The 21,321-nt window shown below is 39.4% G+C and overlaps 1 protein-coding gene across 1 annotated transcript in view; it reads right to left on the reverse strand.

The window, feature by feature from the left end:
* Positions 1–11,445, reverse strand: part of LOC108708118 (lysine-specific demethylase 5B-like) — a 38,450-nt gene extending 27,005 nt beyond the window's left edge. Inside the window, 7 exon segments of the mRNA XM_018246466.2 lie at positions 821–917; positions 1,002–1,127; positions 3,495–3,539; positions 4,944–5,114; positions 6,240–6,362; positions 7,349–7,426; positions 10,560–11,445. Of these exon segments, the coding sequence (XP_018101955.1) occupies positions 821–917; positions 1,002–1,127; positions 3,495–3,539; positions 4,944–5,114; positions 6,240–6,362; positions 7,349–7,426; positions 10,560–10,955 (1,036 nt within the window). The 5' untranslated portion in view covers positions 10,956–11,445.
* Positions 11,446–21,321: the final 9,876 nt, after the last annotated feature.

Raw genomic sequence — 21,321 nt, forward strand, 5'->3', positions numbered from 1 at the left:
TTTTTTTCAAAATGTATCAGTTAATAGTGCTGCTCCAGCAGAACTTTGAACTGAAATCCGTTTCTCAAAAGAGCAAACAGATATTATATTTAATTTTGAAATCTGAAATGGGGCTGGACATATTGTCAATTTACCAGCTGCCCCATGTCATGTGACTTGTGCTCTGATAAACTTTAGTCACTCTTTACTGCAAGTTGGAGTGATATCACCCCCCCCCCCAGGCACCTAACAACAGAACAATGGGAAGGTAACCAGATAGCAGCTCCCTGACACAAGATAACAGCCTGGACAGCATTCATTAGTACAATCCAGGTCCCACTGTGACACATTCACACTGAGAAGAAACAGCTGCCTGCAAGAAAGCAGTTCCATCCTAAAGTCCTGGCTCTTTCTGAAAGCACATGACCAGGCAAAAATGACCGGAGATGGCTGCCTACACACCAATATTACAAATAAAAAAAAAATACACTTGCTGGTTTAGGAATGAAAGGTTATATTGTAGAGTGAATTATTTGCAGTGTAAACAGTGTCATTTAGAGATAAAAACTACACCATAAAAATTGACAGAATCCCTTTAAAAGAATTTGAATAATAGCGGTGCTGGGAAGCAAGATTAGAAAAAAAAATATCTATTTTTTGGTTGCTCAACAACCAGATAGCAATATTGGTTGCAGGCCAGAAAGAGTGGCAAGTAAAAAATGCTAATTATTCAAAAACTATCAAAAATTAAGATCAACTGAAAGTTTTTTTTTAGGAGAGAACTGGTTTATTCAAAAACAAGTATCCCCTTAGGTTTATAAAACAACTTTCTTCTACTTACCCTTTTCACACTTATTTGGGGTGTATCCCATTCTACGACGAAGGGCCCGTGGTCTTAGTTCAGGAACTTCTACTAGTTCAGTTTTAATGGTGACAACCTTGAAGGAAGCAATAATAACAAGCTGTACAATTGAATCTCACAAAACCTTCACAATTTCAGCTTTATGGAGATGAGCAATTACCTCAGATTTCATCCGTTTGGCCCTTCTGGCAGGAGTGCAGTTTTCTAGGGGTTGGACAGATTGTCGCTGTGGTATGTCATGTGGTCTGTACTCCTTGTCCTTGAGATCAGGTGCAAGAAATGGTTTCTTCAAGAAAAGATTATTGACAAAGCATTACTTATAGTGCAAAACACATTTTCCATAGTACAGCATTCATTCACTCTCTGCTGATCAGCTCTATTACATGTATAGGAGTGCATATGCTCAGAATTCAAAGGAAATAGATCATGACATTTTCAATGTTACATAATGGAATGAATAAACACATTATATAGTGTATAGTAATTTTACTCTAACAGTCTCTTCAATTCCAGTATGGAATTTTAGCATCTATCACGTTGCTATACTTCTGTCACCCACTCTCATTATTTAGTTGCAGGACTTGTTTTAGGTCATATTTATGCTAAAATGTTACATGCAAAAGGGTTCACAAAATGTCAAGCACCACTGTATATTCTCTGCCTACTTTGACAATTCTTAACCTTCTTTGCCACTTGGATTAAAGGGAAGCAAAAGCAAAAAAGGCAGAAGACAAAAAAATCACCAAGAGCAGGTGTGGATTTCACCCGAGGGCATCCGGAGGCCAGCTTCCGGAGGCACCCCCTCCCACCCACAATATTGTGTGCATGCGCATACTTTCATACTGGAGCACTAAGCGTCTAGTGCTCCAGAATCAAGCCAATTACCCCTGCAGCTGGACGGCATGCCATCCTTTAATTTATGCAGCCCCAGACCTGTATCTTTGCAGACTCGCTGCAAATCCAGGCACGAGAGCAGCTACGTTTCCACTGTTTGCAGGGTACATGAAGAGTTGGTTCTCTCAAGGCAGATTTCTGACAGTTGGGAAAAGAAAAAGTAACAGATGGAAAGTAGTGGAGTAAAGTGGAGGTTACAAAGGAAACCATAAAATCATTGCTGAACTGAAAAAGTCAAAAATAAACATTTGACCTTACACATCATATATTAGGTGACTGAATGGCTTTTATTATGGATTATTCATAAGTCCAAGCTTCCCTTGCCACTGGGCTTTGTTTCCATGAATAAAGGAAATGTCATTGACCCCCAAAGACCCTAACCCACATGATGATGCCTATGATTATGGGCAGAAGGCCTTGGCCCTAGTTGCCTGTTTTTAAACACGGGGGGCCTTATTTCTAAAAATCCGATTAAAAATAAAAAAAAGTACGACCAAACTAGAATCCATTACTTTGGCATGCGTGTTCTTGGGAAACCTGCAACTTTTAGCATGTTATAGAATGGCCAATTCTAACAACTTTTCAATTAGCCTTTGCTTTTTTGTATTATTAGCCTTTATTAGACTATTCAAAGCTTTTAAATGCAAGTCACTGACCCCATATAAAAAACAAAAAACAAATGCTTAAGGCTAAACATTTATTGCTAATTTAAATTACTAATCTTTCTATACAAGCACTCTGCTATTCATATTGTAGTCACTTGCGCAAATGCATGGATACTAAAGTAACTTGGGCCCTAGCAACCAGACTGCTTAAAGAGAGAGCTGCTTAATAAAATAATAAAAAGTTAAACTCAAAATCTACCACTAAAAAATGAAAAGCCAAGTGTAAATTGTCTCAGAATGTCACTCTCTACATTGAACGAAAAGTTCACCTTCCAAACACTTTTTTCAGTTCAATTGATTTCAGATTGTTCCCCAGAAATAAAGACTTTTTTTTTTTTAATTACTTTCCATTTTTTACAATATTTTCAAAATAAGTTTAAAGTTTAAGATTCCTATTTCAGGTGTTTCAGTCTGGCAGCTCAATAATTCAGGTGCAGACTCTAAATTGTTACAATTTTGCAACATTTAGTTGATACATTTTTCAGCAGCATCCCTGGCGTATTAGCAACTATTGCATCAATTTCCACAGCTGCCTGTAATGCAATTCAGGGATTCTGCTCAGCAGGCCCATAGATAAGAAATGTATCAAATTAAAACAGTTTACAGGTTGCCAAGCCCCCCACCCTCCCCCATCAGAGCTGCTTTTTTAATGAACATTTCAATTTATTCAATTATCAATGTATTCAATTTATTTATTAAAATGTAATTTAATGAACATTTTGATAATAGAAAAACGGTAACACATAGAAAATAGAAAGTAATTGGAAAAAGTCTTTCTGGTGAACTACCTGAAACCAACTGAACAAAGGTGAACAACCACTTTAAGAATGGAATAGATGCAGTGAAGTTAGAAGAGTAAAAAACACAGGCCAGATACTAAGTCCAGGTCCAGATACTAAGACTGGTGATTAAAGCAGGGTGCAGGAACAAAAAGAGTGATTTGCAATGCAGTTAATGATTTCTGAGGTTAATTGTATTGTAGGAGTCTAGAAATTACATAATGACACACAATAACAATTTACAAAACAGAAGGTATAAAAAAAAAAAAAAAAAACAGCATGCAAATTTAATTTTAAACATGTAATAGGTCATACCTTATCATTAGCATTATTGTCCAGCTTTGAGCAAGATACAGGAGCCTAAAATGAAAGAAGTTAGATAATTATATTGTCATTGTCCTAAAACAGCACTGAAAATGGTGACATGTACAAGTAAAAAAATCGAGCTAAAAGGCCTTATTGCATGACTAAATCTTTTATATATGTTTAAACTATAAAAAAGTTGGTAAGCCTGCTAACAATTAGGGGGTTATTTATCAAAGGTAGAGTATTACAGGTTTGTGAGGTTTTTTTATAGCTTGAATGAACTCAAAACTCAAATGTTTTCTAATTCATGAAAAAACTTAAATGTAAAAAACTCGAACCAGTGAATTTTGGGAGAAAAACCCCTTCAAATCGCTTGAATTAATTGGGATTTTGAGCGAAACCCACCGGAAAAAACTTGAATAGTATGGCTACAAAGATCTTCAAATGGTTTAAAGGACCTCTGCCACTGACTTCTACATGACCTTGACAGGTTTTAGCTGGAGTATTTTCAGATCCAAGCTAATTCGAGGGTTTTTTAAACAGAAAATTCGAGTTTTGACTGAAAAATACCTTCGAAGACAAACTTTTTCAGGTAAAAAAAATCAACTCAAACCCCCATAATATTGACCCAAAGGATATAATAAAAACATGGTGTGAACTACCTCATGTAAATGTATACATAAATAACCCAATACATTTGTGAATATAATACATGAATGATTAATTAATTAGTGACCTTAAATAAGAATCTCCAAAGCCTAACAATTTATCAGTAATACATCAAACAAAAAAAACAATTCAACCTCATTGCAATGGTTATATGGCCATATAACAATGATATGTTAAATTGGTCCAGGTAACCAGAGTCAGACTGGGATACCAGGGGCCCACCAGAAAACTTGACCGGGCGCACTATCCATATTTTTCTTCTTCTCACTTACAGCTGTAGCATCAATTTATCAAGACATTTCTAAAATCCCCACAGGAATGAACAGAAAGTAAGAGAATGTCTTTGTGGTCATCTCTAATCTTTTTAACAACATTTTGATAAATCTGCCCCCCTAGTCTCTTCTTTTTATCATACTTCTCTATACTATCATCTAGCCTTCTCTCCATTGCCCCTCCTTGTTTTCATAAGAAAAGAACAATGATATAGGAATACAAGGAGCAGGAAGGCTCTCCTGAGAGCCCACATGGCGTTTTTCTGGTATCCTGTTGTATCAATCTGCAGGTAGCTTGCACCTTATACCAGAAAATAGCCTGGATATTGTTTACATGCCATCTGATAACACAAAAAGCACAAAAGGGCTTGAAAATTATTTTGCCACACCACTGTATCAAATATTAATTTCAGCGAGTAGCGACAGTCTATTCCTATCCGACCAATAGAGCAGAGAAATAGGAGGAAAAATATAAGTTTGCTAGAAGATGATTCAAGTTTAGCTCATACACGCTTACCAGTAAGCTAGTCCCAGATTGGAACAAGTTGTAGGGGTGAAGAACTCGCTCATAGTGGCCTCGAATATGGGAACCCACAGCTTTTCCTAGGGAAAATCCCATTTTTGTTGCTATCTTGGACCACTTTCTTTCTCTACAAACTAAATCAAATCCACCTTCTTCAGCCACCAACTGCAAAAAAACAGAATGCAATGATTTGTAAATCATTTAAAACCTATATTTAATCGTAAATAGTACAAATACCGATTTGTTTGATTTACTGGTTAATAGTTTTCAGTTAACAGAGCTCATATCTGTACAATTGAACTGCAATAAATAACTCCCTTTAAGCAATTGGAGTTCTTTGTTGTGTGGGAAATTTAATTTCATAGTCATGCTTATAAATCTTTATAAATACATAAAAGGGCACCTAACAGAAAAATGGTTTCCCCCACTGGAGCGTCCTGGCTCACTCAATATGTGCATGACATGGATTTGTTGGCTTTTAATTAAACAGACCTAAGACACAGGTGTTGCCCTTATCCAACACCACAATGCATCCCAGAAGTGCCTTGAACTGTTAATTACTGCACTATAACCTACTGTCCCTAGCCCTGATACCTTTGGGGTTATCTTACCCTATACATCAGTATTTAATATAGATTGATGATGTCACTTTCACTTATGGAATATTTTTCAAATACAATTTCCTACCAACCACCTTTCATGATAAAATTCTAACTATTGACCTTGACATTTCAAGGTCTCTCCTCCACCCTACAGCTCAGAACTCAAAATGCTTCCAAAGCACTAATCCTCAGCACTTTGCCTCTTCATATACACAAATTTAAGTTTTCTCTATAGCTGCACCCGTTTTCTTGAATGGCTTGAAATAAGCTCTTAAAACACATTTCTTTATAGGAGCTTACCCTAGCCTACCATTACTCTCCCTATACTCCACTGCAACCTGCTGTGCTCAATTCCACACTGCTCATTTTGCCGACTTGCAGTCTTGCCACTCCCCATATTTTGGGCCTTCTCCCCTTTTATTTTAGACTGTAAGCTTTATTGTGCAAGACCCTCTTAGCTACTGTATTGATCAATATTTTTAAATATGTATGTTTGTAATGTAAAGTAATGTATAAGATGATGAGAAACAGAGAGGGATAGTGGCTATAAATCATATATCTATATATATTTGTTATAAATCTTGCATTCCCTTGTATAAAAAAAATAAAAAAAAGACCATTGATTTAACTGTTTAATGCACAGCAAAAGCGAAGGTCAAGAATATAACAGAAGCAGCATTTTCCTCACCTTGTTCAGCTGAAATAAATCTAGAATCTTTCGCTCCACATGAGGAATTTTCAGAGTACATCCTTGCAACTCCCAAAATTTAGCAATCTGGTCTAGGAAATTTAGCTTCACCCTAGTCTGAGCCTAAGGGAGAGACAGAAAGTCAGCTCATGTGGACACGCATACACGCAAAAACATTGCTGAAGTCTGTACATTAACACTTCCATGAGGCATATGGTAGAATGATATCTGACAGGCAAGGATTTGCTTTTATACTAGTAAATTACTCCCTGCCCTACAACTAATGAAAACTCGTCCCAGCTCATAATACATTCACTGAGCGTAAAACATGTAACTCAAATGACATTATATATAGTAATCAAAAGCAGATTGTAAGATATATTGAGCCTCTTTTGTCAATGTTCAATACAGATGTGGAATATTTTGATTTATAAATAATAGCCCCTTGGTTTTTCATAGATGCACTGTTTGTAAACTCCTACGCAACATAAATATAACTTCTAATATGCACATCATTTACAATGGGTTACGTTTTATTTTTGTATTTTAATATTCTAGTACATTTAAAGGGGTTGTTCACCTTCCAAACACTTTTTTCAATTCAGTTGTCTTTAGGATTGTTCCCCAGAAATAAAGACTTTTTTCAATTACTTTCCATTATTTATTTTTTACGTTTTTTCCAAAAATTTAAGTTTAAAGTTGAATATTCCTGTCTCTGGTGTTTGAGTCGGACAGCTCAGTAATTCAGGTGCAGACTCTAAACTAAAATTTTGCAACATTTAGTTGATACATTTCTCAGCAGCATCTCTGGAGTATTAGCAACTATTGTATCAATTCTTCTGAGCACGGACAAAGATAAGAAATGTATCAACTAAATGTAACCATTTAGAACAGTTTACAGAGCTGCTTTCAGAAGGAGAGAAATTACACTTTACACTTCAATATTAGAAAAACCGTCACACATAGAAAATAGAAAGTCATTGGAAAAAGTTGTTATTTCTGGTGATCCATCTGAAACCAACTAGTTGTTTGAAGGTGAACAACCCCTATAAAGATTGCTTATTTGGGGATATCATGAAATAGATTTTTTGACATGCATAGATCATTACCTCAAGCTCATTCAGTCTTTGGATCCTTGGTGTAAAGTGCAGTTTATCCACATCACAAGCAAATGGTGGCTGCCAGTCCTACAGAAGAGACAGAGTATTAGAATATACAGCTAAGTTTATTACAAAAGAAATATGCCCTGCTGCCGGTACATAGTGAGAAGAATGAATGACAGAAATGTGATGCTTTTACTTATCACTGATCAATGCAGAGACAATTTTTCTGCATCTGAATTTTTTCACACAAACACCTCTTAAAAATGCTGGAACCAGGCAATGTCTATTAGTCAATAAGGTAAACAAATGTCAAGAACGATGAGGAAAGAGCAATACCACATCTAAATATACACACATAGAACCCTGGCTTTCCGTGGTACATGTTGCCCTTTAGAGAATACAATCATAAAAATGAAATCAAAAATAAGGCAGTGATCACTACCCTCACTGCATACCCATGTTTCTTAATCCTACATTTTACAGGCATATCTGTCAATGAATGATACTATAAGATAAGAATAATTTTGTGCATATGTAAAAATATATACATAGAGCAGGTCAGCAAAGAAAGTAGTCACACTATCTTTAACATGTAACATGCAGTGCATATTTAACCATACATTTAAATAACATGTATGTCACAAATATGACTGCAGTCCCATGCTTTGACATGCACTATATACCGCAATTGATGTATTAATAAAAACTCAATTCTAAGAAGAAGAAAAAACAAGTTCATCTTTTACCATATCAATTCATACAATATTTCCCTTCAAGGTAGGTTATATATGCCTTTAAAACATGGTAAGGAAGCTCTAAGAAAGCCACAGTATGTGCTTGAAATGGGGAGAAGCCATTTTAAGTGTCTCATTTAACTTTAAAACAAAATAGGTCAATGTCAAAGACAGTAAAAGTACCATAGAAAAGAAGATGTTATATAAAACATTTTATTTACAGAGTGCCAACAATATTTTGAACACTTTAAAAATAAATACTTTTGGTAAAGCAAAACAAAACAAAGAAAGAAAACCAAAACAAATGTATATAAACAAATGAAACTTAATTTCAAAAGCAAGGTGTTTAAAGAGACATTTTTAATTAAGTCTACATGAGTAATAATTATGGAAGTTTGGCTAGTAAAAGAAAACTTTTCCTGAAGTATAAAAATTCAAATATTACATTATGGTGACCAGCTTTATGCAAGCAGTATGTGAAGAAGTTGCCTTAGTAGCTGCCTTTCCCAGTCTGTGTGACTGTACAATGGTGGTTGTTACTATGAGAAAAATGGAAAGGGAGGCCAAATCAACATGCATAATAAACTTTACTCTGATGGTTCAGGCACGATACGATGAACCATTTAAAAGCTCCCTCAGATTCCAACAACCCATTCACACAGTTTATTGAGACCAACCACCCGACATCACTACAATGACAAGATGGAGCAGCACTAATCTTGTGCTGAGGTTGCATTTCTAAGACAAACAAACGATTGAGCCTAGGTCACACAATACCTACTCTACTACCACCACGTTTCTCCAACAGCATTGGTGCACACGGACAACTTTCATTTTTTAACCATCTATGACTATACATTTAATATCAAAACAAGCCTACCATGGGAAAAGAAACAATTATTATTGTCTTGTTAGCAAACAACAATATAACCCCACCCCACAGTCCTACAAAGTAGTGTTGTTCCATTTTTGTAGCCACATTAAAGGAAACAAAAGCACATAAAATTGTAGCCACATTAAAGGAAACAAAAGCACATAAAATTGAGCAAAACAGCACAAACACCACCCACTGGAACAACTGCAGGTTATGGCCGACATCAGAAAATACTAAAATTTCACTGAGATTTTAAGTAAAAAAAAAAAACATATGCTTGTTTGAATAAAATGTGTGTTTATAGGTCTAAATCATATCAGAATGTGGAATGACTGACATCACCTGTTAAAGATATAACCATTTGTTCAGTACATGTATTACTAGAAGTTTGAAGCCTTAAAATGTGATGAATATACATTTTTACAATTATAAAATTATAGGATGTTGTTTCATTGTGGAAATATGAATATTCAACCCCACCACACCCCCCAAAAACACAGTAAAACTGCTTTATTTAGTGAAATTGTAAATGCAGTCCTCACATGATGCTGGGATGACCAACCTTTCAAAAATGGCTGTCGCCATTCTGAATTCTTAAGTATGAAGGTTTTTCAAAGAAAAAAATGCAGAACAAAGGTTACCGTCTAAAGACATTCAGGTTAGTGAAAAATTGGCTATTCAAATAAAATGTTAAGTGACATTATTAAAGGTTGGAGTTACTGGGATGTTAAAAAATAGTGGTATAAATAAATTTGTAATAAGGGAAGAGGGTGGAGCACCATCTCAACTTTACTAAAAGCCAGAGCCAAATCCCCAACAAGCCATGCATGGTGACATTAACATATGTACTACACTTTGTGCACTGTGCCCATCTTTTATTGGAAAAACAACTGAAAATCAGTTATCAGAACAACCAAATGGTTGTTTGTGACATTCACAATTGTGAGCTCTCCCCATCACACACATGCACACAGGACCCACCATTTTGTAATCACCCTGTTCTATGTGTTCTTTATATATACAGAGCTTAGAACTAGTAATTTGGCTGCATACAACAGGGTCCCCTGTCCCCACTGTAGTCACTTAATTCCACTGGGGTTCATTTATATCGCCAGCCCTTAGACTCTACTTCAGTGTATGGCTTTAACGAAGTCCTGTGCTGGTAAGCTCGTGGTGTCAAGCTAAAGCATACTCTTGTTGTCATGTTATGACATTGTGCCCCCCTCTCGCCACACACAAAGGATTGGGGGCTCCGGCGCCATATTGAATACTTCCTGTCGGCCTCATTATGCTCTTCCACGTCCAAGGCCGAAAAATAGTATATTTCCAATGAAAGACTTCCGTGAGTTAAATGCCCTTCGTTAGCTGCACTAGATCCAATATGGATGTGCACTTACCGACAGAGGTTTCTTAATGTCATACTCACCTTAACATGAATGAAGCATGAATATAGTATTAACCTGCGGGCCTCCAGCTCCTACTATCCTTACTATACACAGGGGGTGCTGGGACTTTAACAACAACTAGAGGCTCGCAGGTAGGACATTGAACAATCAAACAGGCAACGGGGGAGCGAAGCAGTCCATAGAGAGAGGACCCCTGTACTCACCGCAGGCGGGCGGACCTTGCAGATCCCACTCCGTTCAGCAATCGGTCGGATTCTACTAATATACGCGAAGGGATCAGCGAATTCCTCCCAGGTGGGCTCAAATACTGGGCACTCAGGCGGGGGCACGAACTCCATCTCTCCGGAAAGGGACCGGCAGAGAGGAGCCAACAGCCCGGGCAACTCAGTCCAACCAATGGAAAGTAAGAGACCCGAGGACACCGGTTCTGAAGCTCGCGAGGGTGGGAATAGGAGGAGCGAGTTAAACCAACCGACACAGAACGACAGAGCGAGACCGTAGGGAGCAGAACGTGGAGAGAGAGAGGTGTCTCTCCGCGGGAAAGGGGTGGCAGAAAAAGTAGTTCCTGTGTAGACAGTGATCACATCGAAAAATCTCATCTATAATTTATCATATTCACGCATGCTGCCCCTGTAAAAGCTACAACCGTTGATTCAACACGAATTCGCATGGCCGAACTGCACGTTAGAGTAGTGTTCTAAATCAACACACATACATCATACATGAGTAGTCGATTTTACTTTCACAATCAAGTTATTATGGGATGCAGTCTGGACATAGATTGAAGGCGGAAAGAAGTACAGTCGGCGATACGGCGGTTCTACGTCGTCTTGCACACAAACTGACCGGGCTAGTTTAAAACATATTTGATCAAGCTACAGATCATGTAGATCAATGATTCAATGGGACACACGTTAGAACTGCATATAGATGGTTTCCGACTGTAAACATTTTACGCGTTTAAAAAGGTTTTTAATTTGCCGTGCATTTTGCCCTTGACTTCAGAATACGATTAAACATATCCTGTTGGGAAAAATAATTCTGGTTACGAAGAACAATTTCGGCCAGTCCGTAAATCATTCTCCAATCAGTGACATAATGCTTTTCCCTTGCGTCTAAATAGCTTCCAACTGTGGGATCCACTCCTTGTGTTTACATGGGCGGATGAATCCCTTTACAGCTGACTGCCACACCATCGCCGGGACTCATTTTTTTAAAGAGCCTGACGGAGCACGCAGATTGGTTCGGGTGTAACGTCACGTCATACGACAGGAGAGGCGTGGCTACGAACCGCAGATAGGATTTCATTGTCTATATTGAGCGTGTCGGCAACCCACGTGACACAAAGTGGTCTAAGCGTGAAGAGCTGAGTAGACGGCGTGTTGGACATCAGAGACCTCCTTTTATTATCCATGCTCTATTTCTATAAATTGTAATATGTGGAGCATCTGCTGGCAGCAAAATACAAAACCCAGAAGTAAACACTAGAACAACCCCTTCCCGTCACAATTTCTATTTCAAATGTTCTTCATAGCATGCTGTATAATGTACACCAGGGGTCCCCAACCTTTTTTACTTGTGAGCCACATTCAAATGTAAAAAGAGTTGGGGAGCAACGCAAGCATGAAAAAAGTCCCTTGGGGTGTCAAATAAAGTCTATAATTGGCTATTTGGTAGCCCCTTTGTGGACTGGCAGCCTACAAGAGGCTCAACTTGGCAGTATACTTAGTTTTTATGCAATTAAAACTTGCTTTCAAGCTTGGAATTCAAAAATAAGCACGTGATTTGAGGACCCTGAGAGCAACATCCAAGGGGTTGGAGAGCAACATGTTGCTCACGAGCTACTGGTTGGGGATCACTGATGTACACCATGGACTGCGAATGTACACATTATCACCAGCACAGTCCCCCAACGTATTCAATTGAAAACAACAATTAAAAACCAATGTTAACATTGTACATATAGGGAACCCAGAAGGGGTTCCTAAATCAGGTGTTGTCGTAAAGAATGGTCCACTCACTGAGCCACAAGGTATACAAACTAAAACAAGTAAAAGTTCAGTAGAATGTTCCAAAATTAAATCCCAAGTAGCATTGTCAGTGCAGGGTGCAGTCTCCTCAAATGTAGCAGATCAAACTATCAGAATCTGTGGACTGATTTTACTCTATGGGAGCTTGTCCCTCTCTATCTTTCAGTGTTAAAATGGTAGCTCAATGACCAAAACCAAGAACATTATGAAAGGCACTTCTGCTATCCCTTTTTTTTTACATAAACAAAATCTTCCTCCTTGTTCAACATAAATAGTATAAATCTACATAAAATATCCTCTGTTCTGTTGAAAAATCTGCTTTTCGTGTGGAAGGTGGAGTGGGTGGGGCTCGCCTAGACAATAGTCAACTAAAGCCTATCTTGCTTTATAGCAGCAATGTTAGATATGCTTCCAGTATCAGAGCCACTGTCCCACACGACAAAGCAAAATCGATATAATTCTTTAGCAGGTAGCAAGCCTAACTATACCCAGGGCCCTTGCTGCCTGTAAATTTTAGTTTTTCAGCTCAGCCACCTGCGACTTGCCTCTCCTAGCTCATTTGCTGCTTTCATTAATAGACTTGTGCCCCACCCCTTCCAGTAACATCAGAGATGAGCGGGTCAGGCATGGCCATATGTGAAGTGATGGCGGGTTTGAAAAAGTGTATGAGAGGGTTGTATATTTCTGATTCTGTGCATAAGTACTTTGCATACAGGACATATTTCACAAACAACAGCAGTAGTGTCAGGTGGAGTTTTCCCTGAAAATGCGCAATGGCATATTTGGGCCAAAATCCACATGTCAACACTGGAAGTTGCAATTCAGGTCAATGGCAGTTTCTCTACTGGCAGAGCAAATGTTACGTATGCCGTTGGTCTAACAATGTGAGTGAAAGAGATACAGGATTCAGCCTTCTTCATCATTATTTGGATTTGTCTGAATCCAAGTGCCTAAAACCTAATCCTACAACTCATGTGACTTTCATCACACAAATCTTTCATGAAGGATTTGGGGTTCGGCCGAATCCCAGAATAGTGCATTTGGTGCATCCATAGATTGTAGTAACCCTTTAAGAGCAATTACACACAAAGCAAATATGGGTGTTATGTGGACACCAGGTCTGGACTGAGAATCAAAATAGGCCCTGGCATTTCAGGTACCCAGAGGCCAACACACACCCCACCAGCCCACTAAATAGTGAGTGTTTATGTCTAAGGGCCTGGGTAGATGACAGACCTAGCTAGGATCAAGTTAGTGTGTAGTTAATTTATATTTATAGTCGCTCTCGGAGGAAAAGGTAGGCTTAGGTAAAGTTCGATTAGCATCCCTGTCCTCCAACAAGGAGTTTAGTAGGGTTAGGACCCCACTGTGATCAAGCCACTAGTATATGGACACCAGTGGGTGAGCTCAGGACCAGTTGGGGTGCCAGGGAGCAAGACACCGACTATACTGGTCATAGGAACAACAGTAAAAAGTGTGATACCTCCAGGGGCGGAATGTGTTCCCAAGTGTGACGTTAAAGCTGAATGCCTTCTCATGATCCAGAAGCTTTTTTTCTGTTTATGCTTCATATGCTATTCAGTTGATCTACTATTTATACCACCAGATGATAGACTGCCTGGGAGTTAATAAAGAAATGTGTGTGCAAGAACCATTTTCTAAATCTTTTTATCAATTCTTTATTTTTTCAATTTTTAACAAACACAAAAAAAAAACACAAAAAGGGGATGGGGGAAAAGGGTATACAGAAAGGAAAAACAGGGGAGGAGAGGACCATTTTCTATCTTGACCTGGTTCTATATTGACCAGTGACATTGGCTAAAGGTAATATTTATGGTACATTGGCTGGGAGCTGTCCCCTGAACACTGGGTCTCAAAAGGCACACAGCAAGTAGCATACATCTGTATCACACTATAACTACACTTCTATAGCATACACAATGGTGGGCTACAGAGGTATTAGCAGGCTAAGCCACACTTCTACGTGGATAAACACACTGAACACTATTTATCCATTCTGCCTACTGGCAGATCAGTTGAATAATCCAAACATTATGACAGTTCAAGCAGGGTGCTAAAGGATAGTGTGATGGAAAAGTTAAAATAGAACAACACATTTCTCTCAGTAAGTGCTATTATTATTCATTTGTTTGCACACATTTTGAAAGGAAAAAATGGGTGCTTATAAAATATGAGTAATAAATGAATCCTTAACAATAGAGTTTTTTTTTTTTTAGACCAATCTGCAGAGTGCAGCTAAACTTTGCCGATTTACCTTGGGGTAAGGGTGTCCATTGCTGGAGAAAGAGACCAATAATATTTACATTAAATTGTTTGTTTCTTAAAGAGCTTTAAAGTTATCAGCTACCTGCAAAAGTAATTCAAGATTCATGTTATTTCACAAAACAATTTGCTGTTTAAAGATTTTGTTTAAGTATTGCGATATAGAGGTGAGATTGCTACGTGGAACACCATCTTCATGATTCAGCACTGATTCTGTGAGAATGAGCAAATGTTTTCAGTTTTGCACCGCATTGCTATTTAGGAATGCCAGATTGGGTACACCCATTTCCAAGACTGCATGGTGCAAGGTCACATGTCTCAACATGCAAATTAATTGATTTGATCAAGGGTGCTCAGCAAAATAGGAAGGCACAGAAATCATTCTCCTCTAGGAACCTAAGAATTTTGATGGAGGTCAAGACATTTTATGTACCAAGTACCGAATGCAGAGGCAGCCAATTAACAGGGTTTGGAGCTATACACAGGTATTGTCCATTTAAAAAGTCCCGTAATGTTAATATAAGTAAAATTAATTACCTTTTACCAGCATAGAATATACTAGTGTTAATTTTGTTTTTGCAGTCTGGTATATGGTACTGTTTTGAGTATTCAAAACCTTTAAAAAGACAAATATCATATTCCGCACAAGCCCTATTTATTTAACTCTTGGTGAACAAGGTATATATACTGCCCTTTTAAAGGCATAGCAACCCCTTCTGCCTAAACATAGAAAGTGTTGCTATCCCTTCATGGCCGCTGTCAGAAGGGTACAAGTGTACCAGGCCTGGGCCTGAAGGGGAGCCTGGCAGTGCTGCAGTTTTCGAAAGAGCTTGGCCCCCCTTGACAGCGCTGAAGCCGTGCTGCCCTTCCAAAGTCCCAAAAAGCCAAAGTCCTGAAGCAGCGAAAAGACCTGAAGCCACGAAAATAGCCAAAGTCCCGAAGCGGCAAAAAGACCGAAGTCATGAAAACAGCCGAAATTGAAGTCCCGAGACGGCAAAAAGACCCGAAGTCACGAAGGAAGGTGAATCTGAAGTACTGAGGCCATGAGTTCAATACTACTGAACACCAATGTGGTATTCTCTGGGGGCCCAATTTTTTTTGACTTGACAGGGGGGGCCCTGGCACCAATGTTTTTTTTTTTAATCATTCTCTGGGGCTCCAATTTTTTTTAACTTGTAAGGGGGGGCTGGCAGCAATGGTTTTTTTAAAATATTCTCTAGGGCCCCAATTTTATTTTTACTTGTAAGGGGGCCCTGGCACCAATGTTTTTTTTTTTTTTAAAAAAACTTTTATGGAGGGACCTTGTGCCAATGTTTAACTTATAGGGGGGCCCTGGTCACCAATTATTTTTTTTAACTTGTAGAGGGGCCCTGGCCACCAATTTATTTAAAGAATCTTTTATGAGGGCCCCTGGCACCACAGTTTTTTTTTTAACTTATAAGGGGGACTTGATCATCAATAGCTTTTTATAACTTGGGGGCCTGGGTGGGCAGGGCCCAGGGGGCCCCCATAATTTTGTTGTACTGGGCACTGTGATTTCTAATGGCGGCCCTGATGTGGGGGGTTACCTTTTTTAGTGCAGATGTCTTTGTGGTCTTTTAACTGTGATGTGGAGTGGGTGGGATCTGGGGTGGGGCCTGGGCCCAGTGATTTCTAATGGTGGCCCTGTGTAAACCCACCACAAAAAGTGTTATCTGTAAAGAGCCTTTTTGAGAACTGCCACCTGGTTATTCAAAGGTTAGTTATAAGACTGCAGCATCCACTTAGTCACTTGGCATTCTTCTCCTGTAACTAGGGTTGCCACCTTTTCATAAAATGTCCACCGGCCGGTGGTGGGGGCAGGAACAAAATGGGCGGGCCGTGATGCAAAAGGGGCAGGCTGTGATGCAAAAGGGGATGGGCCACGGTGTACAATGACCAGAAGGCAGAGAAATGGTTTGAGCAGATATAGGGCAGGCCAAGGCTTTTGTTAAGGGTATTACAAATTTACCGGGAGCTACTTTGCCGGTAAATTTGAAATACCAGCTCCAGCCTTGGCAGGTGTTTTACCGGCTAGGCCGGTAAAATACCGACTGGGTGGCAACCCTACCTGTAGCCCACTTGTCCCCCTCCCTCAGGAATTCTCCTTGACTGTTGGCTATTGAGCATGCTCACTTTCAAGACAGTAAACCTTTTCAACTCAAATTATAAAACACGCCCATTCCAGTCTGGCCTCCAGTGAAAAGATGGCATTGCTGGTTCTCATAGTAACTCTGCTCTAGATGTCTGCTTCTATTGTTTTCTCCAACCTCCTCTCCTGAGCTCTGCTTACCCATTACAATTCAAGCAAAACTTTTAACAAAGTAAGTTGTGCCTGTGTAGGCCTGCATTCTCGATTGCATGAACATTTCAATGCACATATGCTGAATGAAGATGTAAACGTCACTATGATGTGTGAGAGGGAAAATGGACACCAGGTGAAAGCTGCTCTTTGTTATAGGAAAATGTGCCAGTGCTGGCAAAAGAAAAGCATATATGTAGTACAAATTATGTCATTTGGGTGGGGGAGATGTGCCCAACTTATATACATGGTAAGAAAATATAGGGTTTACATGCCCTTTAAATATGCATGGTTAGAAACACTAACAAGACATGGCATATTCTGGTAGGTGTAACATAATTTACTATATCTTTTAAACATAGTTATAACTTCATGTCACTGGGAACACAAATCTGAATGGAATCCAAACACAAGTCAACATGAAGATTTTATTTTAAAAATTGTAACATACACAGGGTTGGAACTAGGAGTAGGCAGAGCAGGTACATGCCTAGGGCGCAAAGCTGGGGTGGCATGAAGAACGTACCTTCTCTGCCACCTACCCCATGTCCGGTCCCCGCTCTTCCCGGTTGCCTGTTCTCTCTTAAGATTCCTTTAATTGTTGCGGCAATTTGCGCAAGCAGTGTAGATTCATGCATGCATGTGCCGCAAAGATTTGCGCATGTGCACACAGCAATCTGCGCTGATTGCCTAAGGTGCCTGCCCCAGCTCTGAACATACATAGGCATACCTCCCAGCTGTCCCATTTTCAGAGGGACAGTCCCTCTTTTGACAGCTCAACCCGCAGTCCCTTGTTTGTACTGGAAAGTCACGGTTTTCTCTGCACTGAACAGCCAGAAAAAGAAACGTTTCTAACATAATTGGCTTTTGGCAGAGAGCCCAGAACAGCCACAGCTGCAGATAAGATAATTTTGTAACAATTTTGAGATAAGCAAATAAGTAATTGTAACAATATAAGATAACAGGTCCCTTGCGAGACTTTAGAAGCAAATCACCTTCATTAGCAAAACTGTAAATAAATATATTCAAAGTTTCATATCCTGCCAAATGTAGCCACAAAAATGGGCGTGGTAAAAAAAATTGCGCCTTTTTGTTCCTCTTTTTATTTCCAAAATGTTGGGAGGTATGCATAGGGTTGAGGATTCGTTATTCTAACATATTGACAAATTATGGATTCTTTTCATCCATATTTAACAGCAAGGAGAGATGTGGTAAAGCAAGAAAAGACTGTGTTTTAAACCCCAATTTAGAAAACAATGCAAAATATTAAGGTCAGATTAAGGAGCTCATTTATTAGAGACACACACGTTTGTAAGAGCCCCAGGGCATTTCAGGAGTTTTTGGTTTCTGGTGTTACTGCCAGTTTAAAAATCTATTCTACTGATCTCATGTTATTTGTTTTATGTTTAATATGTGACATGTTCAAAACAGTTAGCAAAGAAATACAGTGGTGTGAAAAACTATTTGCCCCCTTCCTGATTTCTTATTCTTTTGCATGTTTGTCACACAAAATGTTTCTGATCATCAAACACATTTAACTATTAGTCAAAGATAACACAAGTAAACACAAAATGCAGTTTTTAAATGAGGGTTTTTATTATTTAGGGAGAAAAGAAATCCAAACCTGTGTGAAAAAGTAATTGCCCCCTGAACCTAATAACTGGTTGGGCCACCCTTAGCAGCAATAACTGCAATCAAGCATTTGCGCTAACTTGCAACGAGTCTTTTACAGCGCTCTGGAGGAATTTTGGCCCACTCATCTTTTCAGAATTGTTGTAATTCAGCTTTATTTGAGGGTTTTCTAGCATGAACTGCCTTTTTAAGGTCATGCCACAACATCTCAATAGGATTCAGGTCAGGACTTTGACTAGGCCACTCCAAAGTCTTCATTTTGTTTTTCTTCAGCCATTCAGAGGTGGATTTGCTGGTGTGTTTTGGGTCATTGTCCTGCTGCAGCACCCAAGATCGCTTCAGCTTGAGTTGACGAACAGATGGCTGGACATTCTCCTTCAGGATTTTTTGGTAGACAGTAGAATTCATGGTTCCATCTATCACAGCAAGTCTTCCAGGTCCTGAAGCAGCAAAACAACCCCAGACCATCACACTACCACCACCATATTTTACTGTTGGTATGATGTTCTTTTTCTGAAATGCTGTGTTACTTTTACGCCAGATGTAACGGGACGCGCACCTTCCAAAAAGTTCAACTTTTGTCTCGTCGGTCCACAAGGTATTTTCCCAAAAGTCTTGGCAATCATTGAGATGTTTTTTAGCAAAATTGAGACGAGCCTTAATGTTCTTTTTGCTTAAAAGTGGTTTGCGCCTTGGAAATCTGCCATGCAGGCCGTTTTTGCCCAGTCTCTTTCTTATGGTGGAGTCGTGAACACTGACCTTAATTGAGGCAAGTGAGGCCTGCAGTTCTTTAGATGTTGTCCTGGGGTCTTTTGTGGCCTCTCGGATGAGTTGTCTCTGCGCTCTTGGGGTAATTTTGGTCGGCCGGCCACTCCTGGGAAGGTTCACCACTGTTCCATGTTTTTGCCATTTGTGGATAATGGCTCTCACTGTGGTTCGCTGGAGTCCCAATGCTTTAGAAATGGCTTTATAACCTTTGAAATTGAACTCAGGTGTGATAAACCACAGTTAAGTTATTTTTTAACAAGGGGGGCAATCACTTTTTCACACAGGCCCATGTAGATTTGGAGTTTTTTTTCTCCCTTAATAACGTAAACCTTCATTTAAAAACTGCATTTTGTGTTCAATTATGTTATCTTTGACTAATAGTTAACGGTTTTTGATGAGCAGAAACATTTAAGTGTGACAAACATGCAAAAGAATAAGAAATCAGGAAGGGGGCAAATAGTTTTTCACACCACTGTACGTGTATTTGAATACAACACATAATAAATACAGGTTTCAATAAAATATAAAACTTGGTCTAAATACTCAATTAACCCTAGTGCTATTAGACCAGCATATTTTACCATCGCTAATTTTCATAAAATAAAGTAGCATATTCGGATTTAGTTACTTTGAATTGTCCCACAGTTGCAGCCCTGCAAAATGTGGAAAGAAACCATTATCACACACAGTGCCACGACTGCCACCAATCTGGCATGCACGCACTGTAAAATGGTTTTGTTGATCTAGTAAGCTTGCTCTGTCCATGTGGCGCTGCCGGAGCTGCACGTAGTTCACGTACGTTGGACGTCATCGGCCTTGCTAGATTCTACGTCTCTTCTCATCGTTCTACCTTTGTAAGGCTGGGGAGAGACTGTTTCCGCAAATGGCACCATTCTTATAACACCTGGAAGCAGGACCACCATCAGAAATCGCAGGGCCCCATACGACAAAATTTCCTGGGCCCCCTGGGCTGCACCCACCGCAAGCCCCACCTACAGGTCCGCCCTGCCCACCCCACAGGTCCGCCCCCCACCACACAGTAAAAAAACAAAAAAAATATTGGTGGCTAGGGTTCCCACATGTAAATAAAAAGATATTGGTGGTCAGGGCTCCCCATAAAAAACATTTGTGGCCAGGGCCCCCCCCCATTAAAAAATTATTGGTGGCTAGGACCCCACATGAGTAAAAAAATTGGTGGCCAGGCCCCCCCCACATTATGAGAAAATTGGTGGCCAGGGCCCCTTAAAAGTCCATGCCTTCTCGAAGTCAGCAGCTCTCAGAAAGATGGGGGGCCGGCTAATCAAGTAAGTGTGGCGTGGCCGGGCCCCCCTTACCCTCGGGGGCCCCCTACAACTCTCCCCCCTGTTGGCTGCCCTGCCTGGAAGGACTAAAATGTGATAGCAGTTTTTAGTACATTTTGCTATAATGTTTTTATTTTTTTTAATACCTGAGTTTGCACGGTGTTGGTGTCTTGCTTTGTGGCAAAACACAGTTTACTTGCTGAATTGTTAACTTTAGCAGTCAAACATTTACTTGTGGTTTAAGCATCAGGCATAACTAAGGCATATAGACATTGCCTTCTAAGAGTCTAGATAAAGGAAAATTGTTTCATACCGTAATTTTCTTTTCCTGGTCATCCCTATGGCAGCATAATAATAACCTTAGGGTATGCTCTCTCCCTGTTGGATAAGCAGAAGAAAACAACACGCCTCCCATACCCATAAGTACATCCTCCTCCAGCTCCCCTCATCTTAGTACTAAGCACAAACAAGCTAGGGTGGGTATGCTGCCATAGGGATGACCAGGAAAAGAAAATTACGGCAAGTATGAAACAATTTTCCTTTTTTCTGGTCATCCCAGAAATAATAATAACCTTTGGGTAATAACACAGCAATAAAACACAAAGGGAGGGAAAATAACATTCTGAATATG

Source organism: Xenopus laevis, chromosome 2L (assembly GCF_017654675.1).
Source record: "Xenopus laevis strain J_2021 chromosome 2L, Xenopus_laevis_v10.1, whole genome shotgun sequence".
Taxonomy (NCBI): Eukaryota; Metazoa; Chordata; class Amphibia; order Anura; family Pipidae; genus Xenopus; species Xenopus laevis.